Here is a 24,407-nt window from a genome sequence, read left to right on the forward strand (position 1 = left end):
TTATGAGCCGATTGGTGAGTTCCACAGGCACCCTCATGTACTTCATGCAAGAGCTGATTGGACTCGGCTGGTCCCAAACATTTGAGAAGTAATCCTTCAAAAGTCCTGTAGAACATGTCATCACCAATCAGGACGTACTTCATGGCCCTGTATCTTATCCGTTTAGGTGCCCCCCGAGCCGGATCTTTCAAGTAATTGAAGATATCGGCTCTCCAATCATCGGGTTCCATGAACTGCACCTGAAAATCGGCTCCATCGGCTACGTCCTTGTATCCTGACGCCGTTTGTGCGAGGTCGTTCGCCTCGGTATTTTGCGACCTTGGGATCCAATGGAAGTTTATATACCTGAACTGGGCCATCAGCTCACGGCACTGCATCCATAATGGGAAGAGCAACTCGCTCTCACACTTATACTCCTCCGTGAGTTGAGAAATCACCAACTTGGAATCCCCGAAGATCTCAACTGCCTCTGCCCCAGCGTCCAATAGCAACTCCATTCCCTTGCACATTTCTTCATACTCAGCAACATTGTTGGTGCAAGAGATAGATATCCTGATGGAGAAGGAATACGTTGCCCCCCGAGGCGACACGAGTAGCACGCCGATGCCGCACCCATCCTCACAGACCGATCCATCGAAGAACATGGTCCATGCACGCACAGATAGTGCTGCGACGTCCGTGTTGATTCGTTCAGCAATAAGATCGGCCAACGCTTGTCCCACCGGGCGTGCCAGAATGTGTTGCCTGCCAAAACCCACCGGCGAGCAGTGGTTAAGCAACACGAAGAGCCGGGAGGCTGCCAAGACTGCTGGGTGGGCCCTGGTCCCTCGACGTCGTCCCGCAATGTTCCGGCACATGTCCTGGCGGTTGCAAGGGCGTGCCACCTGACCTATACCTGGTCAGGAAGGTGTTGGATTGCTTCGATTAGTCTCCTGCATGGTAGACACGTAAACATTAAATACGAGCCCGATCGGCTCTCAGGTTGCCCTGTGGATCAGCTCAAGGAGCCGATCGCCCCATGATTCACGTTGGGTTTACGATGACATGGGGCTCTTGCTTGATCAACACAAAGTTAAACCAATCCACGACAGTTTAGGGTTTTTACCGTATGATCGGAACATCCTACGCGTAGTTGAGCCTAATAGACACGAAAGATGATAGAAAGCGAACCCTAAAAGAGGCCTAAAAACCAACATTAAGTTAATTCCCGGAACAATCCCTCTTAGAGCTGACAAACTATACCTTACGCACTACCGGATCGTTCAACCCGTTTGCAAGGCCTAACCATACGGATATTAAACTAATCCTTGAAGAACAAGGAACAACTATAACAGATTGGATCCACTGAACGACGAACAAGCAAGGTGCTGCCCTTACACCTAGATAGGTATAAGGGCAGCTAGATATCGAGGGGCAGCATAGCTAAGCAGATATGTATAAGAAAAACATCAATGCAAGCCCCAAAATATCTACGATAAATAGTGTTACTCGTCATCAACAACGCTTCAGCACGAACAACACAAGATAAACGAATAAACGTACGCTATGCGATCTAGGCAACATGATGCTTACCCAGAAGAAACCCTCGAAACAAGGGGTGGCGATGCGCCTGGTTTGTGTTTGTTGTGAACGTGATTGTCCTCCTTTCTCAATAACCCTAGGTACATATTTATAGTCCAAGGGACTTTCTAATTCGGGCGTGCACCTAACCGTGCACGGGTTAAACTCTATCTTTTAATTCTAAACTAAGATGCAATCTACTATAATTTACAGATACACGGGCAATCTAGCCCAAACTCTTCGTGCAAGGCCGCTTCAGAGATGCTCCACATGTATATCCTTCAAGCCCATCTCAATTACGGCCCATCTCCTGATTTGGCCAAAATCTGGCGATAACAATATCCTGGTTTAAAAATGAGGAGTTCCTTCCCTCTGTTGCGGAAATCTGGCATAAACCAATTTACAACACTACCGATCCTATTGATGTGTTCAATATCAAGCTGAAATGCTTTAAGAAATTTTTTAAAAGTTGGGGTGCCAATCTATACGGCCATACGAAGAAGAGGAAAATGGACCTCAGAGAGGTGCTTGCTTCCCTTGAAAGCTTAGAGGAGGAAACGGAATTGACCCCCATTTTAAGTATAAGAAAATCTGAAATCTTTGTTGAGCTTTGGAACATATATGCGAATGAAGAACTCTTGTGGTACCAAAAATCTCATGAGAAATGGCTCTTGGAAGGAGATTCCAATGCAAGTTATTTTCATCGGGTTGCTAATGGTAGAAAAAAAAAGAATACCATGTTCACCTTAAATGATAATGGCGTAAACATTGAGGGTACTGAGAAGCTGATCGAACATGCTACCTCATACTATAAGAATCTGTTTGGTCCAGCTCCTAGTAACATTTTCCATTTTAACTATGATATGTGGACCCCTCATGAGAAATTGAATAATGCCGATAATGAGATTTTGAGCAAACCTTTCACCATAGATGAAGTCAAGGATGCCCTTTTCTCTATAAAAAAAACAAAGCTCTTGGCCCTGACAATTTCCTGTAGAGTTCTACCAACACTGTTGGAACGTTGTAAAAGAAATTTGTGTTTTGTCCATAGAAATTTGCAAACTAACAACTGAAAAGAAGATATATATGTCTAATTTTTTCATATCTCTTTGACACCAGATCATGGAATCGCTGTTGCAGGCACAAGAGGTTTTAGACAAAAATTTCCTACTACCCGGACTCGATTTACGCTACGACGCGAGCACGTGGCGTGGCTCAGCGAGTGATAGCCCACACTAGTCATTGCTCTCTTTCCTCCTGCTACTCTCTCCGTTCACAATTAATTTAGGTTCTGGGTTTAGTCAAAGTAAAATTTGATTAAATATTCATGGAAATATATTAAAATATATAGTATGTAGTTTATTATATTCGAATTGTCATAAAGTATATTTTAAAATTATATGTATTTGATGTTATGAATATTGATATTTTTATTCTATTTTCGGTCAAACTTTATAAATTTTGATTTTAACTAAACCCATGATGTAAGGTAATTATGAATGGAGGGAGTATGAGAAAGAGTTATTCCTATGACTCTAGACTCCATGTATTTGCAATCCACCAACTTGGACGGCGATACGGTTTCATAGATGCTGATTTTGTATTCAGGCCTTTTTATTTTTAATTATGTCAAAACTTTGGATGATGGATGCCTGTGTGCATTTTAGTTATGCAGACGCCGAGTGTAATTTTTAGGAAATCTCCAATGGGAAGACGCATTTCGACGGTTAAAATGGTCGCGCGCGTCCGTTTGCGTCGGACCGCGGACACGAATATGATCGTGTTTTACCGCGCGTCCGTTTTCGTCTAGGTGTGCTTCCAGCGAGGCGACCCATATTGTTTTTCCAACAATTTTTTCATTCAACTGAAATGCATAATGTACATACGAAATGAAGGAAAAACAAGAAGGGACAAGGCCCTAGACTACTTCTCGTCCCTCGGGGCGGTTGACGGCCTGGCCCCATCGTTGCCTCCCTCCTCATCAGCTTCTCTGCCGCCCGCCGCTCCATCCTCCGCGCGGTCGCCCGAGCTCGGTGGCCCGCCGCGTCCTCCAGTAGCTGCTGCCGCAACACCTCGTTAGCAGCATCCTCGGCCTCCTTCAACGTCTCGAAGGACGCGACTAAGGCACTCTGCTCCGCCGCCTTCTCCTCCAGGTCAGGCCCGCTCCAGTCGAAGTCGTCGTCGGACTCCTCCTCTGCGGCCGCCGCCTCCCTGCGGTGTTTCTGCTTCGCGTCCAACGCCGCGTGGACCGCCCGCTCCTCCTCTGCCTCCTGTTCCACATCATCCATGAACTCCGCGTCCATGGCCGTGTCGATGATGTTGTCTGCGCTATCTTCCTTCTCGTCATCGGAGCTGTCGGTTAGGGGAGATGGAGTCGGAGGTGGAGACGGAGGTGGAGGCGCAATAGCCTGACCGCGTTCGGCGCAGCTCATGGCAAAGGTGGAGGACAGGTTCGAGGCGGCGCGCTACGGTGGAGATTGTGCGGCTAGGGTTTGTGTGGAGGAGATGAGATCTGTCAGCCGAGCGCGCCCTGTTTATATACGCCGGAGGCAGCCAAGGGGCGTGGCCCGCATGGCATCGCCATTAAGTTCATTGGCAGATGTGGACGGCGGGCGCTTGGCAGGCGAGGCATCACCATTAACGTGGCGCAGACTGCCGAAGCTACGCCTCATCGCCAGTACATGCACGCCCGAGAAGACGCATCGACATAGGTCGCTGCCAGGCGGGCCCATGGGAGAAGCGAGCGGTCACGCGGCGCGACCGCGCAGCGCATATTTGGGCCGCGTTTGCGTCTCCGCGGATAGGCTGTTCACTATGCGTCGGGCCGCTGGACCTGGATGCAGGCGTTTTTCGATCGCGTGGTCGCAAACGGACACGGAGCCCCGTTGGAGATGCCCTTAAACCTTTTAAGTACTAAAGCGTGTTTTATCGTTTTTTTTTTTCAATCCAAGTCAAATGGTCCTTTGGGATTTTTCAGGATTTATAGTCAGATTAAAAGGCCGTGGCCCATAAGATTCGATGGTCATGAACCATAAATCCAACATAATAACAGGATAAACCAGAGAATTATACGATATAAATGATCCTTCTCAGAAAATGGTCAGCCAAGTGATCATCAGTGATAAGTGATACAGAATAATTTGATTACATTGCAGTACAATTGATGTTTAAGTGTTCAACGAAATGGGTGAAAAAGTTAACGGGTATGCACAGGGAGCTTATTGCAACTTTAACACGGAGTACATAAGTTTGATAATGTACAATGGAAATGCAGTATATAACAACTAACATCCAACTCACTGACCTCGCTGAGTTTGCCTCCCTGCAGAGAGTGAAACAATGCATTCCTGGACCATCTGTTGGACTTTTCTCTTCAGAAGCTTGTCCTTCACACCAGAAAGCATGCTACGGTAAAACATCTCCAAGCGAGCGAGTTCATCAGTATCAGACGAATCCAATATGTTCTCAAATTCCTTTCTGATATCAAAGACAGCAGACTCCTGAAGTGAACGCGGAAGCGTCCGTTCGTCCATTGGCTTGCGAAATATTGAAATGTGAAGTATGTTAGCATACCTCTCCATGAGTGTCAGTTTTGACCTAAGGAACTGTAGCTCCTCTGAGGCAGCAGATAACTTTTGCTCCAACTCAGTGTTAGTGCGGTCATTCACTCTTGATGTCGATGCCTGCGCTTGGTCTTCATGGATTTCTTGGAAGTTCTCATCAAGAGGAGGCCACATTACAACGCATGGAGTATAGCTGTCTGTAGTCTGGTCTCTCCCCAGTACACCACTCCGGCCTCGGCCCCATGCCCACATCCTATACCCCTCACCAGCAACAAGAACAGTGTGTGCAGCTCCACAGGCAACCTGCACTGGACCCAGAAACTTAAACCCATTTGTTTCAGGAGACTGAACTCTTATGGGATATAAAGCATCCCCTGCATCAATTCCTGAAAAACTAGCATCTGGGCACAATCCAAGACCTCTCTCCATTCCCCAGCACCACACCTCACCATCAGAGGAGACTACTGCTGTGTGGAACAATCCACAATCAAGAGAGATAAGGAAGGAACCTGTAGGTAATCCATCAACAGGCTGCGGGGAGCAAATAGTGGCAGTTGTTCCATGGCCAAGCTGCCCATTGTCACCAATCCCAAATGTCCAGCACCGAGATTCAAGATCCTGATCAAAAGACTTCTTATTGGTTAGCACAGCAGTGTGCCAAGCTCCGCATGCAATTTCATACACCTCCCAAGCAGAGCCTTCACTGAATTCTGAGATAAGCACCGGACGAGACCTACTTTCCTTGTCACCTAGACCCAACTGGCCATGGTTGTTGTTGCCCCAGGAATAACAAACAAGGTCACCCCCTGTATAGGTCTCTCCAGCACTAACTGCAGCTACAACATGTTCATTACCGCAGGCAACCTTAACCACAGTGTGACCATGGAAATCCCACACAGGCAGTGGGACAGAGCTAACTGCTATACAAAATTCTCCATCATCACCCTGCTGCGGGCAATTTCCCCACATCCACAGGGCACCAAGACTGTCTATGGCGAATGACATCATGCCCCCAGCTTTCACAGAAGACAACTATAACAAACATATAGCAGGATTAATTAATCAGAACTTCTCTAGCTTAGAGTCTTATAATCTGTTGACAAGGGGTGCTTCGTTTATACCTTCAAAGGGGTCTGCGCAAGAGTGCTCCGTGCTTCATCCTGCAGTGTTTCAGGAGAACCTAAATCTTGGAAACCCTCAACCAAACATGGAGAAAGGGAATTTTCTTCCCCGTAGCCAAGCTGGCCATCCGTTAGATAGTCAAGAAAGTAAAATACTCAATACTGACAAGGATATTTGCAGAGCGATTTCGAGACGACAAAGTTCAAAATTACACACGCAGTATAAAGGATACAGATATTGTAGCCCCATGACCAGAGTGAGCCTTCATCTGCAATGTTGGGTATTATTCAGAACCAATGATGTTTCAGTCTCAACCTTCACCATATTTTTTTTGCGAAAAGTACTCCAATCTATTCATAATCAACAGCAGTGCAAGCTCACCATATTTAATTGCCTTTCGCTACTATTGAGCCTAAGAAATCATTTAAAGCTAAGACTAGTAAAATTCTAAATAGGCACCACAAATGGATAACATAATGTACATGCGCCAAGAAACCTTGACAACCAAGGGATGTTCTGTGTAATGAATATCCTCACTATATCATTTCAGTATTTAAAGCATAGTCAGGCAAGACCACATGAGCAGTTGCATAAATCAGCTGCAGAAAAACATTCAATGAATGTGCATCCACACGTTGTGTGGAAGACAGATACACCTGGTTGGGAAATCAAGTGCAAGCACACATGGCCCTGGACCATGGGGCATCATTCAACTTACAAACTACATCAACAGCAAATCAAACTGACAGGCTGGTGTAAGCCTTAAGGGAATGAGGTCATTCATCACTAGTATCTTACGTTGTGACTTGTGAGACACTATTAAGATTAATTCCAATTCTCGGGCTAGTGAAGTAGTGCATCGACCACTCTCCACAAGCCTCGCAGGCATCACATTTTTCAAAATTTCTGCACAGTTATCCTATCACGAAGAAAAGTAGGTGACGACATCAGGATAGAGGCAAAGAGCACGAACCGTCCAGCGCCAGGCTGTGGTATGCGCCGGCTGCGACGGCGGCGAACCTGGGCCGCTGTCCCGCGCCGCCAACAGCGGCTGCAGGCACGACAGCCGTGGGCACATGCACATCCGCCTCGCGGCCGGTGCCGAGGCGGCCGAACGTCCCCCGCCCCCATGAGTACACCTCCCCGTTACCTGCAAACCGGAGAAGCCACAAAGAAAAGCACCCCTCAGCTCAGATCCCAAATTCTGGAGATACCGGAAAGAATTGTGCGGCCAAGCGGGCGGGCGTCGTTACATGTGAGGGCGAGCGTGTGGGCCTCGCCGGCGGCGACGGCGGACACCTTGCGCGGCATCTGCTGGGAGTAGCGGTGGAGTGGAGGAGACGGCAGGTGAGAAGCAAGAGAGCGAGAGTACAGGTGGAAGCATCACCGCGAGATGAAGATGGCAGTTAAAAAGGCTGCGGAAAGGAAGACGATAAAGGACGGGCGAGGCAAGCCGCCTCCTGTCTTCGGCCTCGCCGACGTTGTCGTCTTCGCTTTTTCTCCGGAGCTATCCTGATATCGGTTTGGGCGTGTCACTGGAGATATGGCTGTGATTTATCATGCTTGGAATTTTGGGAGAGGCAGGTGTGGTGATTGGTGAGTGTGATGTAGACAATCGTCTCTACAGAAATGCAGACAAGTGTCCATGCTTACTAGTAACTGAAGATGCAAGCAATTCAAATTATGCATCATTGCGAAAAGAAAAACAGAAATTTATCTGAAATACAGAAACTGCCAATTTGTACAAGCAGAGAACATCACTTATAAAAGCCTAGAACATCTAACGGTTCATGTTCATCCATCGTCTTAAAGGAACAGCACCCAGAAAGATGAACTCCTCGGAAAGGAGGGACTACCAGTTAGTTTGATACCATCTCACACAATCACAGATTTGACAGCCACATAACATCCATAATCGTGGATGCTGCAAAGAAGCAGCAACTGACAAAGGCACAAGCGATGGAGGCTGCAGAGAGGTCGCAGAAGCGTGGCAAAGGCTTGCAGAAGTTGGGAAGCGCTGTGTGCTGGATGCCGGTGCGGTTCAAATTGGCGACCGCTGCTGCTGCTGATCCTGCGCTCATCATCGCATAAGCAAAGACCTGCAAGGAGGTGCCAGCTGTGTTATTCAGGTATTCTTCAATTCCGTTCAAATCTAGTAGCGGTCCAAGAGTTCGGATGCTATTTGTCCAGCTAAAAAGGGGTCATGAGTCATCAACTACTGAAGGTGCAACTGCCAGATTATATTAGGTTATGGCTTGTAACGATGGGTTAGTCTGAAGTCATCTGGGAAACAAGCTTTGGAAGCAAACAAAAGCTCAAGGACAATTGCAAAGAAAGCTTGCATTTAGTCCTAATCTCCCAGACTTTCCACTGATAAGGATACCGTAATAAATGTTCCGTGATAGTTCTTACAGATTTCCTCAATCACTTCAACGTGAATTGCCAAGCGACAAAAGAAAAGATAAATGATCTTTTCAGCAGCATTATTTTGATTGGGAGGAGCGCACATAAATGATATTGTGACAAAAAAATTAAAACTATTCTTTTTGTACAAGCATTAGCTTTGCTTGAATAAGATTTGCATTCGCTCTTCATCTAGTTGCCTGCCACTGTGGAGTTGAACCCTCTTGTTTGAAGAAAACCAAACAAATTTTGGCACTTACGGATTTTTTTGTATATTTAACACAGCCAAATCCCCATACTTGTGAAGTATACATGATGTTCAAATCTGCTCGCGCATATTTCTAACAAAGCGCACAATCATCTAAGAAAGTTTATAAAGTCATCACACGCTGTGTATTTCTCGTACACATAAGGCTAGAACGTTCAGTCATAAAAGGCACAATGGGTAACAGTCCACACTTACATTACATGCACAAAAAGTGAGAATAATTTCCAATGGTAAGCTATCAAAAGGAAGTATTTTCAAAATGCTTTTATGTCTAGGGAACAACATTTCATAAAGTAAGGAAAATGTTTTATATAGCAAATATATATACATGGCAAGTTAATGACAACCTAGACTAAATAAATTGTACTAAAGCCCGCTTGCTAGCATGACATTTCTCCAATCTTAACATAGAACTAACACAGTCATTACCACCTATACTAGTTCTGTGATAGTGGGTACTGACCAAGTGTTCATACTCCGCCTATTCCAAAATTAAATGAAGTTCTAGAAATTTCCTAAGTCTAACATATTTAAGTTTGACCTAGTCTACAGAAAAAATGCGCTTATATATACAACTTTAAATATATATATATATATATAATAGTACTAAACTATATTCTATGATGAATCTAGTGGAACTAATTAGTGCTGTACTGTTATAGATGTTGATATATTTTTCTATAAACTTAGTCAAACTTAACAAAGCTAGAACCTCAATCAATTTACGAACAGTGGGAGTACTACATAACATAAAGGAAACAGTGCTATGCAGACACCACAACTGCAAAGTAAGATATGAAACAACATGACAAAATATGCAATCTAAGCATCGGAGCACAGGTAACCACAATAATAACTAGACACTGCAAAATCAGATCAAAATGACCAAGAATTGACAGACCTGGTCACCAGCTAACAGCATCCAGGCATAGCGCCTGGTCGGAACCACATGGACTTTCTTCAAGGCCTTGTGTGCAATCAACAGAAGTTGTGCAAGAGAGTAGGTAGCCGCTGCTGCAGATATTCCAACCAAGGATCTGAAGTTACGAAGAACACCAGCATAGCTCAGTATTCTCTGTGAGCTTATTTACAGACTTCCAGCTGTAACAGTTGAAAAACTTACTCCAGGGAATCAGAGAAGGACCAGTTGGCATACAGTGGAATCTGAATGCCAAAGATGATGAAACTACCCCGTTGCTTGGCAGAGATCATTAGCGACATCGAGAGTAGCGCCATCAAGAGGGCTGCAGCTCTCGTTACCACCATGGCCAGTTCCAACCGTGGACATCTTGATGCTACAGATATGTTAGGCTCCAACCCTGTGTTGCTTCCAATGGCTGGCTTCTGGATGCCAAGCTCCAAACCATTCTGGCCATTACCATAGGAAGCCATCTGTGTTGCTCGTGGTTGTGGTTTTCTGTTCCTAGAACTCTACCACTAGCAGAGGGTTAGCATGATGCTGCAACTGAAGGGGAGACTGGGGGATTCTAGTGAAGTCACAAGATCTCTCTGGCTGGGGACCCATGTCATATGCATATATAATGCACCCGTGAGTGCTTTGTGTACTTGCTGTCTCCATGCTTTGACAAAAGCAGCACGGTTTTCGAGCTACACAAGACCTGCAAATTGTTTGCTACTAGCCTACTAGTACTAGTGAGGATTTAGCTGACAGCTGCAGTTATCCACAAGTGTCACGAGATTGTGTAATTTGCGCATTAAGAAAACTAGTGCTAAGTATAACCACAATTGTTACAACAACAAAACAATTGCGTAGGAATCTTTTTTATCCTTTTCCAAAAGATGGGCGGGAATCTGTGTATTTGTGTATTCTAGCAAATGCAGTGGGCTAAGAGGAGAAGCCAAGAGACAGTAACACTGAAAAAAATAGTCAGATGCGGTTATTTGGGATACAACATGGTTGTCCAAATCTTAAGGCAACTGATATCTCACTCAAAACGCTTATAATCACTAGAAAACACATCTCTAGCATTGGATATAATCATGAGAGTAATTTAACTGGAGCAAATAAGTGTTGGGTGTTGGAAGAATTGTAACAATAGGATAGTCTTTCATATTCAACGAGCAACCAGTCAACTAAGGATAGCTAAGGGACTCAAAGTAACTTCTCAAAGTAGTTGACATGCTAGTATCAGCTTAATCAATGAGTCATAACATCTTACCTGGCCTGCTGATCATAGTTTACCCTAATTAGTTAATCAGGCCGTGGTAATCTTGATGTGCCATCCATCAGATCCATGGGGCATCATAACAACAAAGGCAAAATGATTAGAAAAGGAAAACCCAAACAAAATTTTATCACGATTTCGAGAACGAGATTGGAAAACTATGTATTGCACAAGTAACAGTGAAGCGGAGAGCAAAACCTTTAATATTTGGCCGTTTTGCAGAGCTATAGGCTGCAGGCCGGGAACTTCGTATCTTTCCTCTCCGACATCATCGTCCTCACCATTTCTACTTCACCCCCACATTCCAGCAGCAGCATATATGTTGGACAGCACTCTAGTAGTTGATCCGCTGCCCACTTACCAACACTCACATTGCTGTGCTTCTCGCATGCACCAAGCAAAATGTTCCGCATATTACTATTTTTTTCTCCATCGGCATTCTCCCCTCCACCTGAGCACACCCCTCGTCCACCATTGCCATTCTATCGAGCATATCTATCACACACTCGTAGTGTTCAACGGTTGGTGCTACCTTAATCTCTCCATCTTCCATTTTCTTCAGCAACCAATCGTAGTATCCACCAGCCCTCTGTGTGTGCAAGCATAGATTCACCCTGTTTGGTGGCACCGCTTCACTTTTTATTTCATCGAACATGTTTAGTGCATGCTGCTCCTTACCATGTGTTGCAAATGCTGTTTCATGACGACACTTGGTGAGAGGTATTTTTTGTGAATACCCTTCCTGCAAGCCGGCATGAGAGATGAGACTCGTCATGGTCAGGGTCATGTGGTAACACGCCAAATCTCCAACATCAAAACGACTCTTTCGATTCCCTAACTGGAGAGAGGCCTCTTTGCACGAACCGAGTCACCGGTCAGAGTTTTCGCCGAACACCCTACGGGCGGCATCCAAGTCGCCAGCCTTGGCGTAGCAGCTGGTGAAGGTGTGGCGCGCGAGGCCGCGATTGGAGGCGGCGGCGCAAGCTGGAGACGACGGGCTCGGCCTGGGCCGCGGCCTTGAGTGCGCGCGGGAAGGTGCATCGATCTGGGTGCGCGGCGTGGCGAACCATGTGGACTGGCACGTAGAGCGCGGCGCCGGGAGAGCCAAGGCGTAGGTAGGCTTGTGTGAGCCTGTTCCATTGGAAGGAGAGGAGGAGGAGGGCGTGGAATCGTAGCGGGAGGCGCTCGTCGGCGCATGACTCGCGCCTAGCCGCCCCGAGGTAGGCGTCGCGTACAAATGTGCAATGGCGGAGGGGTCGGGCTGCGCGGGATCGCGAGAGCGAGAGGATTTGTTCAGATCACATCGGAGCAAATGAGCAAATATTTTTCATTATAATTTCTGATTTTGTAAGGATTGCCTTGTTATCATTGTCACACGAAAAAAGTTCATGCTACTCATGCGAAATTTTCTTTAGCATTCCAAGCAAAGCAGTCTAAGAAATAATTCTGTATAGTTCCAACAGATCAAACAAGCTCTACAAGGAAAAAACTCCAAATCATCTCAAAAAGGGAAAAAACTCTAAATTTTCAGAAAATTGAGGCCTTGGACTTCTTTCTTTCTTTCTTTCTTTCTTTCTTTTAAAAGTAGCCAAAGTGATCCAAACATTTGCCTCACTCTTCATCGAGTCTAGGAGAATAGCGGCGTCACGGAAAGTATAAGGCTCGGTGAAAATCATCCAACATGCAAGCACATTTTTTAAAATGGGAGCATGCCTCTACCTCTGCATCAATTGATGCATGCGACTTATTATTGACCGTATTACTTGTTCCAAAGTTTACATCAATGGTCAACAAGTGTTGAAACATGAACCAGCCACTCGAAGAAAAATCAAATCAAATGTATTATTCAACTAAAGCTCAACACATAATTCTACTAGGCCGCCATCTTCCGTGCTAGCATTTCCAAGCGGCTGCAGCCTGAAGCCATGGCCGGCCTCGGCTCCTCCGGTTGAAGCAAAGATGACATACAGATTCAGTGTCTAGCACGGGGTACAACTTGCAAAAACGAAGGATTGCTTGATGTGTTAAAGAAAAGAAAAAATCATTACGTGTATTCCATATGGCCATAATAAAGTACAAGCCTCCACTCGGATTTGAATTTTATCTTTCTTAGAAACCCCATGCAACCAATTACCGAACAGATTTGTTATATTAGATGGAGATATGTTGAAAGTCATATGAACCATACACCAAACAAACTTTGCTAGTAGACAATCAATGAAAATATGCCAAACAAAAAAGCATGTGCTCGAGGTTGTGGCTTGATTTGGCGTGGCTCTATTATACATCCCTGTCCACAAATTCTTGATGGGGAGATTCACTAGTCCAATTGGAGATCACAATCGAGGGCAACCCAATCCAATCCTTCATCATTGCCCCGACCATCTTGAAAAACCGTCGTTGGAAGAAGAGGTGTGTCGTCGTCTCCTAAATTTGTTCGCAAAGGGACATAGCGCACAAGTTGTCCATCCTCGATCTTTTCTCAAAGAGGATCCGCCATCCATAGCATATTTTAGATTTCCAACCAAGCGAACAATTTTATTTTCGGAGGGGCGCAAGCCTGCCTTGGATCACCAAAAGCGAAAACAACATCTATGAAGGTTGCTTTTCTTCCGAACTGCACAAGGTCAACAGTAACACTAGAGAAGCAGGAGGAAAAAAAACTCTATTTTCAAGGTACTCGCAAAGCAGGATCATCATCAACGTTCACCATGATCTCCTCTTCCAGCCGCCTGGCGACGCCACGGGCGAGCTTCTCCAGGAAACCCACGAAGCCTTCCAGCGTCCACCCCTTGACCGGATCGGCCTCGAACGACCACGCGACGGCGCACCCGGCCGGGTCGGCCTCGACGCCGATGGTCGCCCGGTACCGGCCGAAGCCCTTGTTGGTCTCCACCACCTCGTAGCTGTATGACCGCCCGGCAGCGTCGACCTCGACGAGCCGCTCCTTGGACCAGCCGACCGCCTCATCCGGCGCGGCCATGTTCACCGGCCCCGCGCAGTACCGGACGCACCCTGGCTCGCCGTCGGCGCCCTCCAGCCTCCGGCACGTCTGCACGAGAGAGACCCACCTGTCGAGGGAGCAGAAGTCTCGCAGCAGCGCCCACGCCTGGTCGGGCGTCGGCCCCGCCGCCGCGGCCCGCACGGCGCCGCGCCACTCGGGCGCCGCCGCTTCCCGGTGATCCGGACCGTGAGCCATGTGTGTCTTCTGTACCTCGCGCAGCCCAGCCAGTGTCGTGACCCGTGCACCGTCGAGATCGCGGTGACCGGCGAAAATGACGAGGGGTTTGGATCGGCTGGGGAGGGGTCTAGATATACGACGCGATAGGCGGGCAGGTTGTACGTACGTAGGCTGAGTTGTCTCGGTTGAGATCGTGCGACTGGTGTCCAGTCCCCAGTGGAAAGCGGAAACTGTTGTACCCTAGCTAGGTGCGTGCGTGCGTTGCTTGGAGATGGCTTGTAACCATATTAAATTGTGTGTGTATTGTTAACGTATTCTTTCTAGCTGGAAAGTCTGGATGAGTCCGCGGGAGTTAGCTTGTCACCTTGTTTTATAGACTTTTTCAAAGTGGGGATACGTCCGATCAACTTTGAATTTTTTGAGCTTTTGACGTGGCACCAGATGTGTACGTTTTATCGTTTGTATCATTGTATGCATGCACATGCGTGTACGGTATATATGACTGGTATGGCCTGTCAAATACCCCGCTTCCACAACTTCAAAGAAAAGAGAAGGTGCATGCTTGCTAACTCGCACGTTTTGTCAAGCGTTTTTTTTTTCGATAAAAGAGCATCGCCCCAGCCTCTGCATCAATACAATCACGGAAAAGCTAAGGTCGATACATGAATCAACCAGCTGAAAATATGGCACTCGGAAAAGCTATGTCACTACGGGAAAATCAGGCGCTGCCGTGCAGCCAAGCTTTGCCGTGAGCTGCTGCACGGCAAAGATTTCTTTGTCGTGCGTAGCAAGAAGAGCCCACGGCAACGCAAAAATGCACGGCAAAGAATGAGAGCAGCGCACGGCAAAGAAACGTAGCACGGCAAAGAAAGATATGGCGCACGGCAAAGTAGTTCCTCACGGCAAAGAATGGGAGCAGCGCACGGCAAAGATTTGAAGACGGCAAAGTCCCTGCAAGCCGCACGGCAAAGAAACAGCGCACAGCAAAGGCAAAAATGCACTGCCGTGCCCGCCCCTTTGCCGTGCAGACAGACAAGTTGCACGGCAAAGGGTCCTTTGCCGTGCGCTTCTCCCTTTGCCGTGCGCCAATATACATTTTATTTGTTTTTCTAACTATTTTATTTCATCTACTACTTATATTTATTTTGTTAATTAGTTTTTCTTTTTGATGACTATTTATTACACTATGTGAAATACAAAATTAGTCTCCATGCTCATCCCCCACATATATCGGGGTTCCGGTGCTCCGGCGGCCGTCCCCCTCCTTCCCCCCAAAACAGCGGGACGGCGGGTCTACCCCCTAGATTTCTCCGCGCGAGGTTCCACCAATATACCTTTTCATAGGTTTAGGTTTGTTTAGTCCATGGACATATGGAAAACCATGTGTGGTACCCTTTGGCACAGTCTAGCCCCCGATATACCCGCGGCGGGACACTTCACCGTACACGTCCAGGAATCTGTTAAGTGTTATACATACCCGCAGACTCGAGCCATTATCACATGATCGAGGGTGTGCTCGATCTACTCGGTTAGGGTTTGGTGTAGGGTTAGGGCTAGGGTCTAGGGGGTAGGGCTAGGGTTTAGGTTCAATGTAAGTATTTATGGTTAGATATAGGTTTAGGGTTTAGGGTTAGGGTTAGGGTTAGGGTTTATGATGCATGGTTACTGTACTGCGCGTCGTGGTTTAGGGTTTTAGAGGGGTTTTAGTGCTCGAAGCCTCCCGGCTTAGGGTTTAGGGTTTAGGGGAGATACTTTTGCACCATTAGACCTTGCACCACACTTTGACACATATCATAGGCCCACATGCAAGGTTTGGTGGGGTTCCGGTGCTCCGGCGGTCGTTCTCCCCTCCTCCCCCCAAAACAGCGGAACGTGTGCTCCGGCGGGTCTACCCCCTAGATTTCTCCGCGCGAGGGTGCACCAATGTAACTTTTCATTCTTTTAGGTTTGTTTAGGACATATACACATGGAGAACCAAGATTGGGACCCTTTGGCACATACATACCCGCAGCTCGAGCCATTATCACATGATCGAGGGTGTGCCTGATCTACTGGTTAGGGTTTGGTGTAGGGTTAGGGCTAGGGTCTAGGGGGTAGGGCTAGGGTTTAGGTTCAATGTAAGTATTTATGGTTAGGTATAGGTTTAGGGTTTAGGGTTAGGGTTAGGGTTAGGGTTTATGATGCATGGTTCTGCAGCTGCGGCGTCGTGGTTTAGGGTTTTAGAGGGGTTTTAGTGCTCGAAGCCTCCCCAGTTTAGGGTTTAGGGTTTAGGGGAGATACTTTTGCACCATTAGACCTTGCACCACACTTTTACACATATCATAGGCCCACATGCAAGGTTTGGTGGGGTTCCGGTGCTCCGGCGGTCGTTCCCCCTCCTCCCCCAAAACAACGGAACGTGTGCCCGGCGGGTCTACCCCTAGATTTCTCCGCGCGAGGGTGCACCAATGTAACTTGTCATTCTTTTAGGTTTGTTTAGGACATATACACATGGAGAACCAAGATTGGGACTCTTTGGCACATACATACCCGCAGCTCGAGCCATTATCACATGATCGAGGGTGTGCACGATCTATCGGTTAGGGTTTGGTGTAGGGTTAGGGCTAGGGTCTAGGGGGTAGGGCTAGGGTTTAGGTTCAATGTAAGTATTTATGGTTAGGTATAGGTTTAGGGTTTAGGGTTAGGGTTAGGGTTTATGATGCATGGTTCTGCGGTACTGCGGCGTCGTGGTTTAGGGTTTTAGAGGGGTTTTAGTGCTCGAAGCCTCCCAGTTTAGGGTTTAGGGTTTAGGGGAGATACTTTTGCACCATTAGACCTTGCACCACACTTTGACACATATCATAGGCCCACATGCAAGGTTTGGTGGGGTTCCGGTGCTCCGGCGGTCGTTCTCCCCCTCCTCCCCCCAAAACAAGCGGAACGTGTGCCCCGGCGGGTCTACCCCCTAGATTTCTCCGCGCGAGGGTGCACCAATGTAACTTTTCATTCTTTTAGGTTTGTTTAGGACATATACACATGGAGAACCAAGATTGGGACCCTTTGGCACATACATACCCGCAGACTCGAGCCATTATCACATGATCGAGGGTGTGCTCGATCTACTCGGTTAGGGTTTGGTGTAGGGTTAGGGCTAGGGTCTAGGGGGTAGGGCTAGGGTTTAGGTTCAATGTAAGTATTTATGGTTAGGTATAGGTTTAGGGTTTAGGGTTAGGGTTTATGATGCATGGTTCTGCAATTGCGGCGTCGTGGTTTAGGGTTTTAGAGGGGTTTTAGTGCTCGAAGCCTCCCAGTTTAGGGTTTAGGGTTTAGGGGAGATACTTTTGCACCATTAGACCTTGCACCACACTTTGACACATATCATAGGCCCACATGCAAGGTTTGGTGGGGTTCCGGTGCTCCGGCGGTCGTTCTCCCCCTCCTCCCCCCAAAACAGCGGAACGTGTGCCCCGGCGGGTCTACCCCCTAGATTTCTCCGCGCAGGGTGCACCAATGTAACTTTTCATTCTTTTAGGTTTTTTTAGGACATATACACATGGAGAACCAAGATTGGGACCCTTTGGCACATACATACCCGCAGCTCGAGCCATTATGACATGATCGAGGGTGTGCCTGATCTACTGGTTAGGGTTTGGTGTAGGGATAGGGCTAGGGTCTAGGGGGTAGGGCTAGGGTTTAGGTTCAATGTAAGTATTTATGGTTAGGTATAGGTTTAGGGTTTAGGGTTAGGGTTAGGGTTTATGATGCATGGTTCTGCAGCTGCGGCGTCGTGGTTTAGGGTTTTAGAGGGGTTTTAGTGCTCGAAGCCTTCCCGAGCTTAGGGTTTAGGGTTTAGGGGAGATACTTTTGCACCATTAGACCTTGCACCACACTTTGACACATATCATAGGCCCACATGCAAGGTTTGGTGGGGTTCCGGTGCTCCGGCGGTCGTTCTCCCCCTCCTCCCCCAAAACAACGGAACGTGTGCCCCGGCGGGTCTACCCCCCTAGATTTCTCCGCGCGAGGGTGCACCAATGTAACTTTTCATTCTTTTAGGTTTGTTTAGGACATATACACATGGAGAACCAAGATTGGGACCCTTTGGCACATACATACCCGCAGCTCGAGCCATTATCACATGATCGAGGGTGTGCTCGATCTACTCGGTTAGGGTTTGGTGTAGGGTTAGGGCTAGGGTCTAGGGGGTAGGGCTAGGGTTTAGGTTCAATGTAAGTATTTATGGTTAGATATAGGTTTAGGGTTTAGGGTTAGGGTTAGGGTTAGGGTTTATGATGCATGGTTCTGCAGCTGCGCGTCGTGGTTTAGGGTTTTAGAGGGGTTTTAGTGCTCGAAGCCTCCCCAGTTTAGGATTTAGGGTTTAGGGGAGATACTTTTGCACCATTAGACCTTGCACCACACTTTGACACATATCATAGGCCCACATGCAAGGTTTGGTGGGGTTCCGGTGCTCCGGCGGTCGTTCTCCCCCTCCTCCCCCAAAAACAGCGGAACGTGTGCCCCGGCGGGTCTACCCCCCTAGATTTCTCCGCGCGAGGGTGCACCAATGTAACTTTTCATTCTTTTAGGTTTGTTTAGGACATATACACATGGAGAACCAAGATTGGGACCCTTTGGCACGGACATACCCGCAGCTCGAGCCATTATCACATGATCGAGGGTGTGCTCGATCTACTTGGTTAGGGTTTGGTGTAGGGTTAGGGCTAGGGTCTAGGGGTAGGGCTAGGGTTTAGGTTCAATGTAAGTATTTATGGTTAGGTATAGGTTTAGGGTTTAGGGTTAGGGTTAGGGTTAGGGTTTATGATGCATGGTTCTGCACTGCATGGCGTCGTGGTTTAGGGTTTTAGAGGGGTTTTAGTGCTCGAAGCCTCCCAGTTTAGGGTTTAGGGTTTAGGGGAGATACTTTTGCACCATTAGACCTTGCACCACACTTTGACACATATCATAGTCCCACATGCAAGGTTTGGTGGGGTTCCGGTGCTCCGGCGGTCGTTCTCCCCTCCTCCCCCAAAACAGCGGAACGTGTGCCCCGGCGGGTCTACCCCCTAGATTTCTCCGCGCGAGGGTGCACCAATGTAACTTTTCATTCTTTTAGGTTTGTTTAGGACATATACACATGGAGAACCAAGATTGGGACCCTTTGGCACATACATACCCGCAGCTCGAGCCATTATCACATGATCGAGGGTGTGTCTGATCTACTGGTTAGGGTTTGGTGTAGGGTTAGGGCTAGGGTCTAGGGGTAGGGCTAGGGTTTAGGTTCAATGTAAGTATTTATGGTTAGGTATAGGTTTAGGGTTTAGGGTTAGGGTTAGGGTTAGGGTTTATGATGCATGGTTCTGCAGCTGCGGCGTCGTGGTTTAGGGTTTTAGAGGGGTTTTAGTGCTCGAAGCCTCCCCGCTTAGGGTTTAGGGTTTAGGGGAGATACTTTTGCACCATTAGACCTTGCACCACACTTTGACACATATCATAGGCCCACATGCAAGGTTTGGTGGGGTTCCGGTGCTCCGGCGGTCGTTCTCCCCCTCCTCCCCCAAAACAGCGGAACGTGTGCCCCGGCGGGTCTACCCCCTAGATTTCTCCGCGCGAGGGTGCACCAATGTAACTTTTCATTCTTTTAGGTTTGTTTAGGACATATACACATGGAGAACCAATATTGGGACCCTTTGGCACATACATACCCGCAGCTCGAGCCATTATCACATGATCGAGGGTGTGCCTGATCTACTGGTTAGGGTTAGGTGTAGGTTTAGGGCTAGGGTATAGGGTTTAGGGGAGCTACTTTTGCACCATTAGACCTTGCACCACACTTTGACACATATCATAGGTCCACATGCAAGATTTGGTGGGGTTCCGGTGCTCGGCGGTCGTTCTCCCCTCCTCCCCCAAAACGGCGGAACGTGTGCCCCGGCGGGTCTACCCCCTAGATTTCTCCGCGCAGGGTGCACCAATGTAAATTTTCATTCTTTTAGGTTTGTTTAGAACATATACACATGGAGAACCAAGATTGGGACCCTTTGGCACATACATACCCGCAGCTAGAGCCATTATCACACGATCGAGGGTGTGCCTGATCTACTGGTTAGGGTTTGGTGTAGGGTTAGGGCTAGGGTCTAGGGGGCAGGGCTAGGGTTTAGGTTCAATGTAAGTATTTATGGTTAGGTATAGGTTTAGGGTTTAGGGTTAGGGTTAGGGTTTATGATGCATGGTTCTGCGAGCTCCAGGCGTTGTGGTTTAGGGTTTTAGAGGGGTTTTAGTGCTCGAAGCCTCCCCAGTTTAGGGTTTAGGGTTTAGGGGAGCTACTTTTGCACCATTAGACCTTGCACCACACTTTGACACATATCATAGGCCCACATGCAAGATTTGGTGGGGTTCCGGTGCTCCGGCGGTCGTTCTCCCCTCCTCCCCCAAAACAACTGGAACGTGTGCCCCGGCGGGTCTACCCCCTAGATTTCTCCGCGAGGGTGCACCAATGTAACTTTTCATTCTTTTAGGTTTGTTTAGGACATATACACATGGAGAACCAAGATTGGAACCCTTTGGCACATACATACCCGCAGCTCGAGCCATTATCACATGATCGAGGGTGTGCCTGATCTACTGGTTAGGGTTAAGTGTAGGGTTAGGGCTAGGGTTTAGGGGCTAGGGCTAGGGTTTAGGTTAAAGGTAAGTATTTATGGTTAGGTATAGGTTTAGGGTTTAGGGTTAGGGTTAGGGTAATATATTTATGTGCAAACCTTTATTGATAAATGCACACATAAATCAACTTAAATATTTGAAATGCATGCTGAATTTTTTTGAAACTGAAAGCATGATACATACATTATTAACTAATACACATATTGAAAAAAACAGGTTTAATATAATGTAGAAATAGAAATGAATGTTGTTGATAATTAAAATGAAAAAATAAAAAAAAACCTTTGCCGTGCGCCGGCGCACGGCAAAGAAGCCTGCCGCACGGCAAAGCCCTGCCTGCGCACGGCAAAGACCTTCCGCACGGCAAAGCTGCTTTGCCGCACGGCAAAGGGCGGCGCACGGCAAAGGCTGCGGATAACACCTGGTCGGGATGCTCCCTGCCACACAAACGCATCTCACACACATCCCCGAGCCGCCACCCTCCTCTCCCGCTCGACGCCGCCGCGCCTACCCCGCCGCCGCCTCCCTCCTCTCCCGCTCGACGCCGCCGCGCCCTACCCCGCCGCCGCCACCCTCCTCTCTCGCTCGACGCCGCCGCGCCCTACCCCGCCGCCGCCCCCCTCCTCTCCCGCTCGACGCCGCCGCGCGCCCTACCCCGCCGCTGCCACCCTCCTCTCTCGCTCGACGCCGCCGCGCCCTACGCCGCCGCGCCCTACCCCGCCGCCGCCTCCCTCCTCTCTCCCACGTAGCCGCCGCCGCCGGCCCTCCCAGGTATGTGGCCATCTTTTTTTTGTAAATATATATGTAAGTTCCATTTTAAATTTAGTTCTAGGATTACTTGAGAAATAAAAAACGAAACCATCTAGAGCATAAACAGTTTACCTAAATTCCTCTAGCATCAAATGAATTTGACTCTGCATACTTGGCTAAACTGTTAATTTAGTTCTAGGATTACTTGAGAAATAAAAATGATGGAGACACCGAGCTTGCTCGTTGCTCGAGCTTGCTGTTGCACGGCCGCAAGTGGCGCCCGACGCCGCGTGCGTGCCTGTACTCCTGTCTCGCCAATTTGCAAGAATAGAGTGCATATTCACCGCTGTTGAGCTAGCCATAGTTGAAGCAGCGTCAGGCCACCGAGTTAAAAGAACGAGCACTGCCACTGCTATAGTGCTTTACTTTGTGTGGGTCCCCGTCTGCAACGGCAAGTACCATTAATGCCTCCTGCGCACTCGCACTAAGGGTGGACGTGTCGACCGACCGTTGTCTTGCCTGGCCACATGAGTGACTGCACGTATACACGCCATCCCGATTCACACCCTACTCATCTCGACCTCAAGCGCTCTGCTTGTGCTGGTACAACAAACTGTACAAGCGGCTTATGCAAAGGCTGAGCGGCCACACAATCTCGTTTTTTTTATAAAAAAAATCATATTTTTAAGTTTTTAAAAATTCTAAAAGATATTAAAAAATATTTACATACAGTCAATAATGTATCCCACAAACATGTAAAATATCAATTTAAAATACTTTAAATTCTGAGGTACACAAAAATAACAAAAGTGTAGATGTGAGTTGTCATTTTCAAATCTCCAAAACATATCAGGTTTTGTCATTTTTTTCAAGGACAAAATAAAACAAAATTGGACAATCAAAACTCCATAGATAGCACCACTCCACCACTAAACTTCTTAGATGTAGCATTGCATTACCTCATTCACAAAGCAGCAAAAGTAACATTGGCTTTCTACTGCTCCATATACTCTATATACGCGCATACATGGTAATTATTAATAGCCCCTAATTGGTTTTTTTTTGTTATGCAGGCGATGCTTCGAGGTGGACACGAGAGGCGGCATCGCGGGGGTGTTTGACGGGGCGTTTCGGATCTTCTTCGACGATTCTCTCAGAGGGTCGTTGGTCTTCTTCACCGGCAGTCGATCACGCTTCGAGGGTGAGAATCCGTTTGCCTCTCTTGTACCTAGGTTTTTTTTTGTGTCTAGATCACCAAGTCTGTGGCGATACCTAGGCGTCTCTTCCCGACCGTAAGGGTTACGCGGATAAATATGCATTAGTGGTCTCGCATATTATGAACCGTAACTCTTACGGCATTTATCGGGACAGCCGGCGGATGCGTAGTTGGGTACGTTCTCCGTGCTCTACCCCGATCCGAGACAGGATTTCGGTAGCGCCTCCCCGTTGTTCTCCGGATGCACACCCATCTCGGCTTTTTGCCGAGACGTGTATCGGGAGAGCAGCGGGGAGGTGCTGCCGAAATTCTGTCTCGGATCGGGTAGAGCTGGGAGAACGTACTCAATCTACGGATCCGGCGGCTGCTAGGAGCCCACCTAGTAGAGTTTCAGGTTGATGCACGCGTAAAATAAATAAATATATGATGCATAGATTGAGTATTTGATATATAAATGCTATGTTCGTCTGTTTTGTTGCTGATTAGAGGATGGATAATCGTGGCTGGATGTACGATGGCAGAATCAGTCAGTGGAACTATACTGATGAATGGGGAGAAAAGACCGAGCAGTTTGTGGATAGGGCGTTTGCCATACCTAGCAGACCTATAAGTGTTTGGTGCCCTTGTAGTAAGTGCGCTAACCGAAAGGCACAGGACGAGGAAACTATGAGTATGCACCTGATCAAGTTTGGGTTCACACCGTCCTACGGGATTTGGACTTACCATGGAGAAAAGGCAAAGAAACGTGCTAGGAAGGAGGTGCGGCAGATTCAACCTAGGGGGAATATGACACTGGTTTTGATAGGTGCTTAGAAAACTTGGCTAATGGTAATGTGCACGAAAGCCCTCATGTAGAGGTGGAGACACCTCGGGATGCGGAGACAAGTGAGGACCCGGAGGAAAACACAAAGGAGTATTATGAGGCTCTGTTTGCTTCGCAGAAACCCCTACATGAAAATACGAGAGGTTACCCAACTAGATGCCATCGCTCGCCTTATGGCCTTGAAGTGCCATAGGAACTTGTGCGGAGATGGGTTCGATGAACTTCGGTCATCGTAGGAAGCCTTCGCCGAAAGGGCACCTCTTGCCGCAAAACTTCTACTATTCGACCAAATTGCTCGGTGACCTTAAGATGTCATCTCAGCGGATACACGCTTGTCCAAAGGGATGCATGCTATTCAGAGAGGAGCACGCCGACACAAATTATTGCATCAAATGCAATTCCTCTAGGTACTTTGAGGTAGACCGCAATGGTGATGGTCAGAAGAGGTAGACCACGGTTGCCAAGAATATCCTCCGATATCTTCCAGTTCAACCGAGGATCCAGCGGCTCTTCATGACCGAGGATACTGCCCAACAGATGAGGTGGGCCGTGGAAGGAAACAGATACACCGACAAGATGATACATCCGTCGGATGGTACTGCATGGAAGAACTTTGTCAAGAAATTTCCACTGAAAGCGGGTGACCCGAGGAGCGTAGCGGTTGCGATATCAACCGATGGGTTCAATCCATATGGTATG

The 24,407-nt window shown here is 47.7% G+C and overlaps 3 protein-coding genes across 4 annotated transcripts; all 3 read right to left on the reverse strand.

The window, feature by feature from the left end:
- Positions 1–4,611: 4,611 nt before the first annotated feature.
- Positions 4,612–7,594, reverse strand: LOC124660901 (ultraviolet-B receptor UVR8). 2 transcript variants are annotated; one of them, XM_047198741.1, is made up of 5 exons: positions 7,499–7,594; positions 7,219–7,395; positions 6,478–6,513; positions 6,245–6,372; positions 4,612–6,155 (listed from the first exon to the last, which is right to left on the reverse strand). In XM_047198741.1, exons 1-5 carry the CDS (start codon positions 7,554–7,556, stop codon positions 4,857–4,859), a joined length of 1,698 nt encoding a protein of 565 aa, XP_047054697.1. In that variant the 5' UTR covers positions 7,557–7,594; the 3' UTR covers positions 4,612–4,856. The 2 variants fall into 2 exon arrangements, with proteins under 2 accessions (XP_047054697.1, XP_047054698.1); XM_047198742.1 differs by lacking the exons at positions 7,219–7,395; positions 7,499–7,594 and having other exon boundaries at positions 6,245–6,364.
- Positions 7,595–8,044: 450 nt separating this feature from the next.
- Positions 8,045–10,581, reverse strand: LOC124659621 (CASP-like protein 3A1). The gene is made up of 3 exons (XM_047197457.1): positions 10,040–10,581; positions 9,818–9,953; positions 8,045–8,344 (listed from the first exon to the last, which is right to left on the reverse strand). The coding sequence occupies exons 1-3, from the start codon at positions 10,306–10,308 to the stop codon at positions 8,129–8,131; spliced, it is 621 nt and encodes a 206-aa protein (XP_047053413.1). The 5' UTR covers positions 10,309–10,581; the 3' UTR covers positions 8,045–8,128.
- Positions 10,582–13,681: 3,100 nt separating this feature from the next.
- Positions 13,682–14,301, reverse strand: LOC124663179 (lachrymatory-factor synthase-like). Its single transcript, XM_047200906.1, has one exon. The coding sequence runs from the start codon at positions 14,299–14,301 to the stop codon at positions 13,774–13,776; it is 528 nt and encodes a 175-aa protein (XP_047056862.1). The 3' UTR covers positions 13,682–13,773.
- Positions 14,302–24,407: the final 10,106 nt, after the last annotated feature.

This window comes from Lolium rigidum, chromosome 6 (assembly GCF_022539505.1).
Source record: "Lolium rigidum isolate FL_2022 chromosome 6, APGP_CSIRO_Lrig_0.1, whole genome shotgun sequence".
Lineage (NCBI taxonomy): Eukaryota > Viridiplantae > Streptophyta > Magnoliopsida > Poales > Poaceae > Lolium > Lolium rigidum.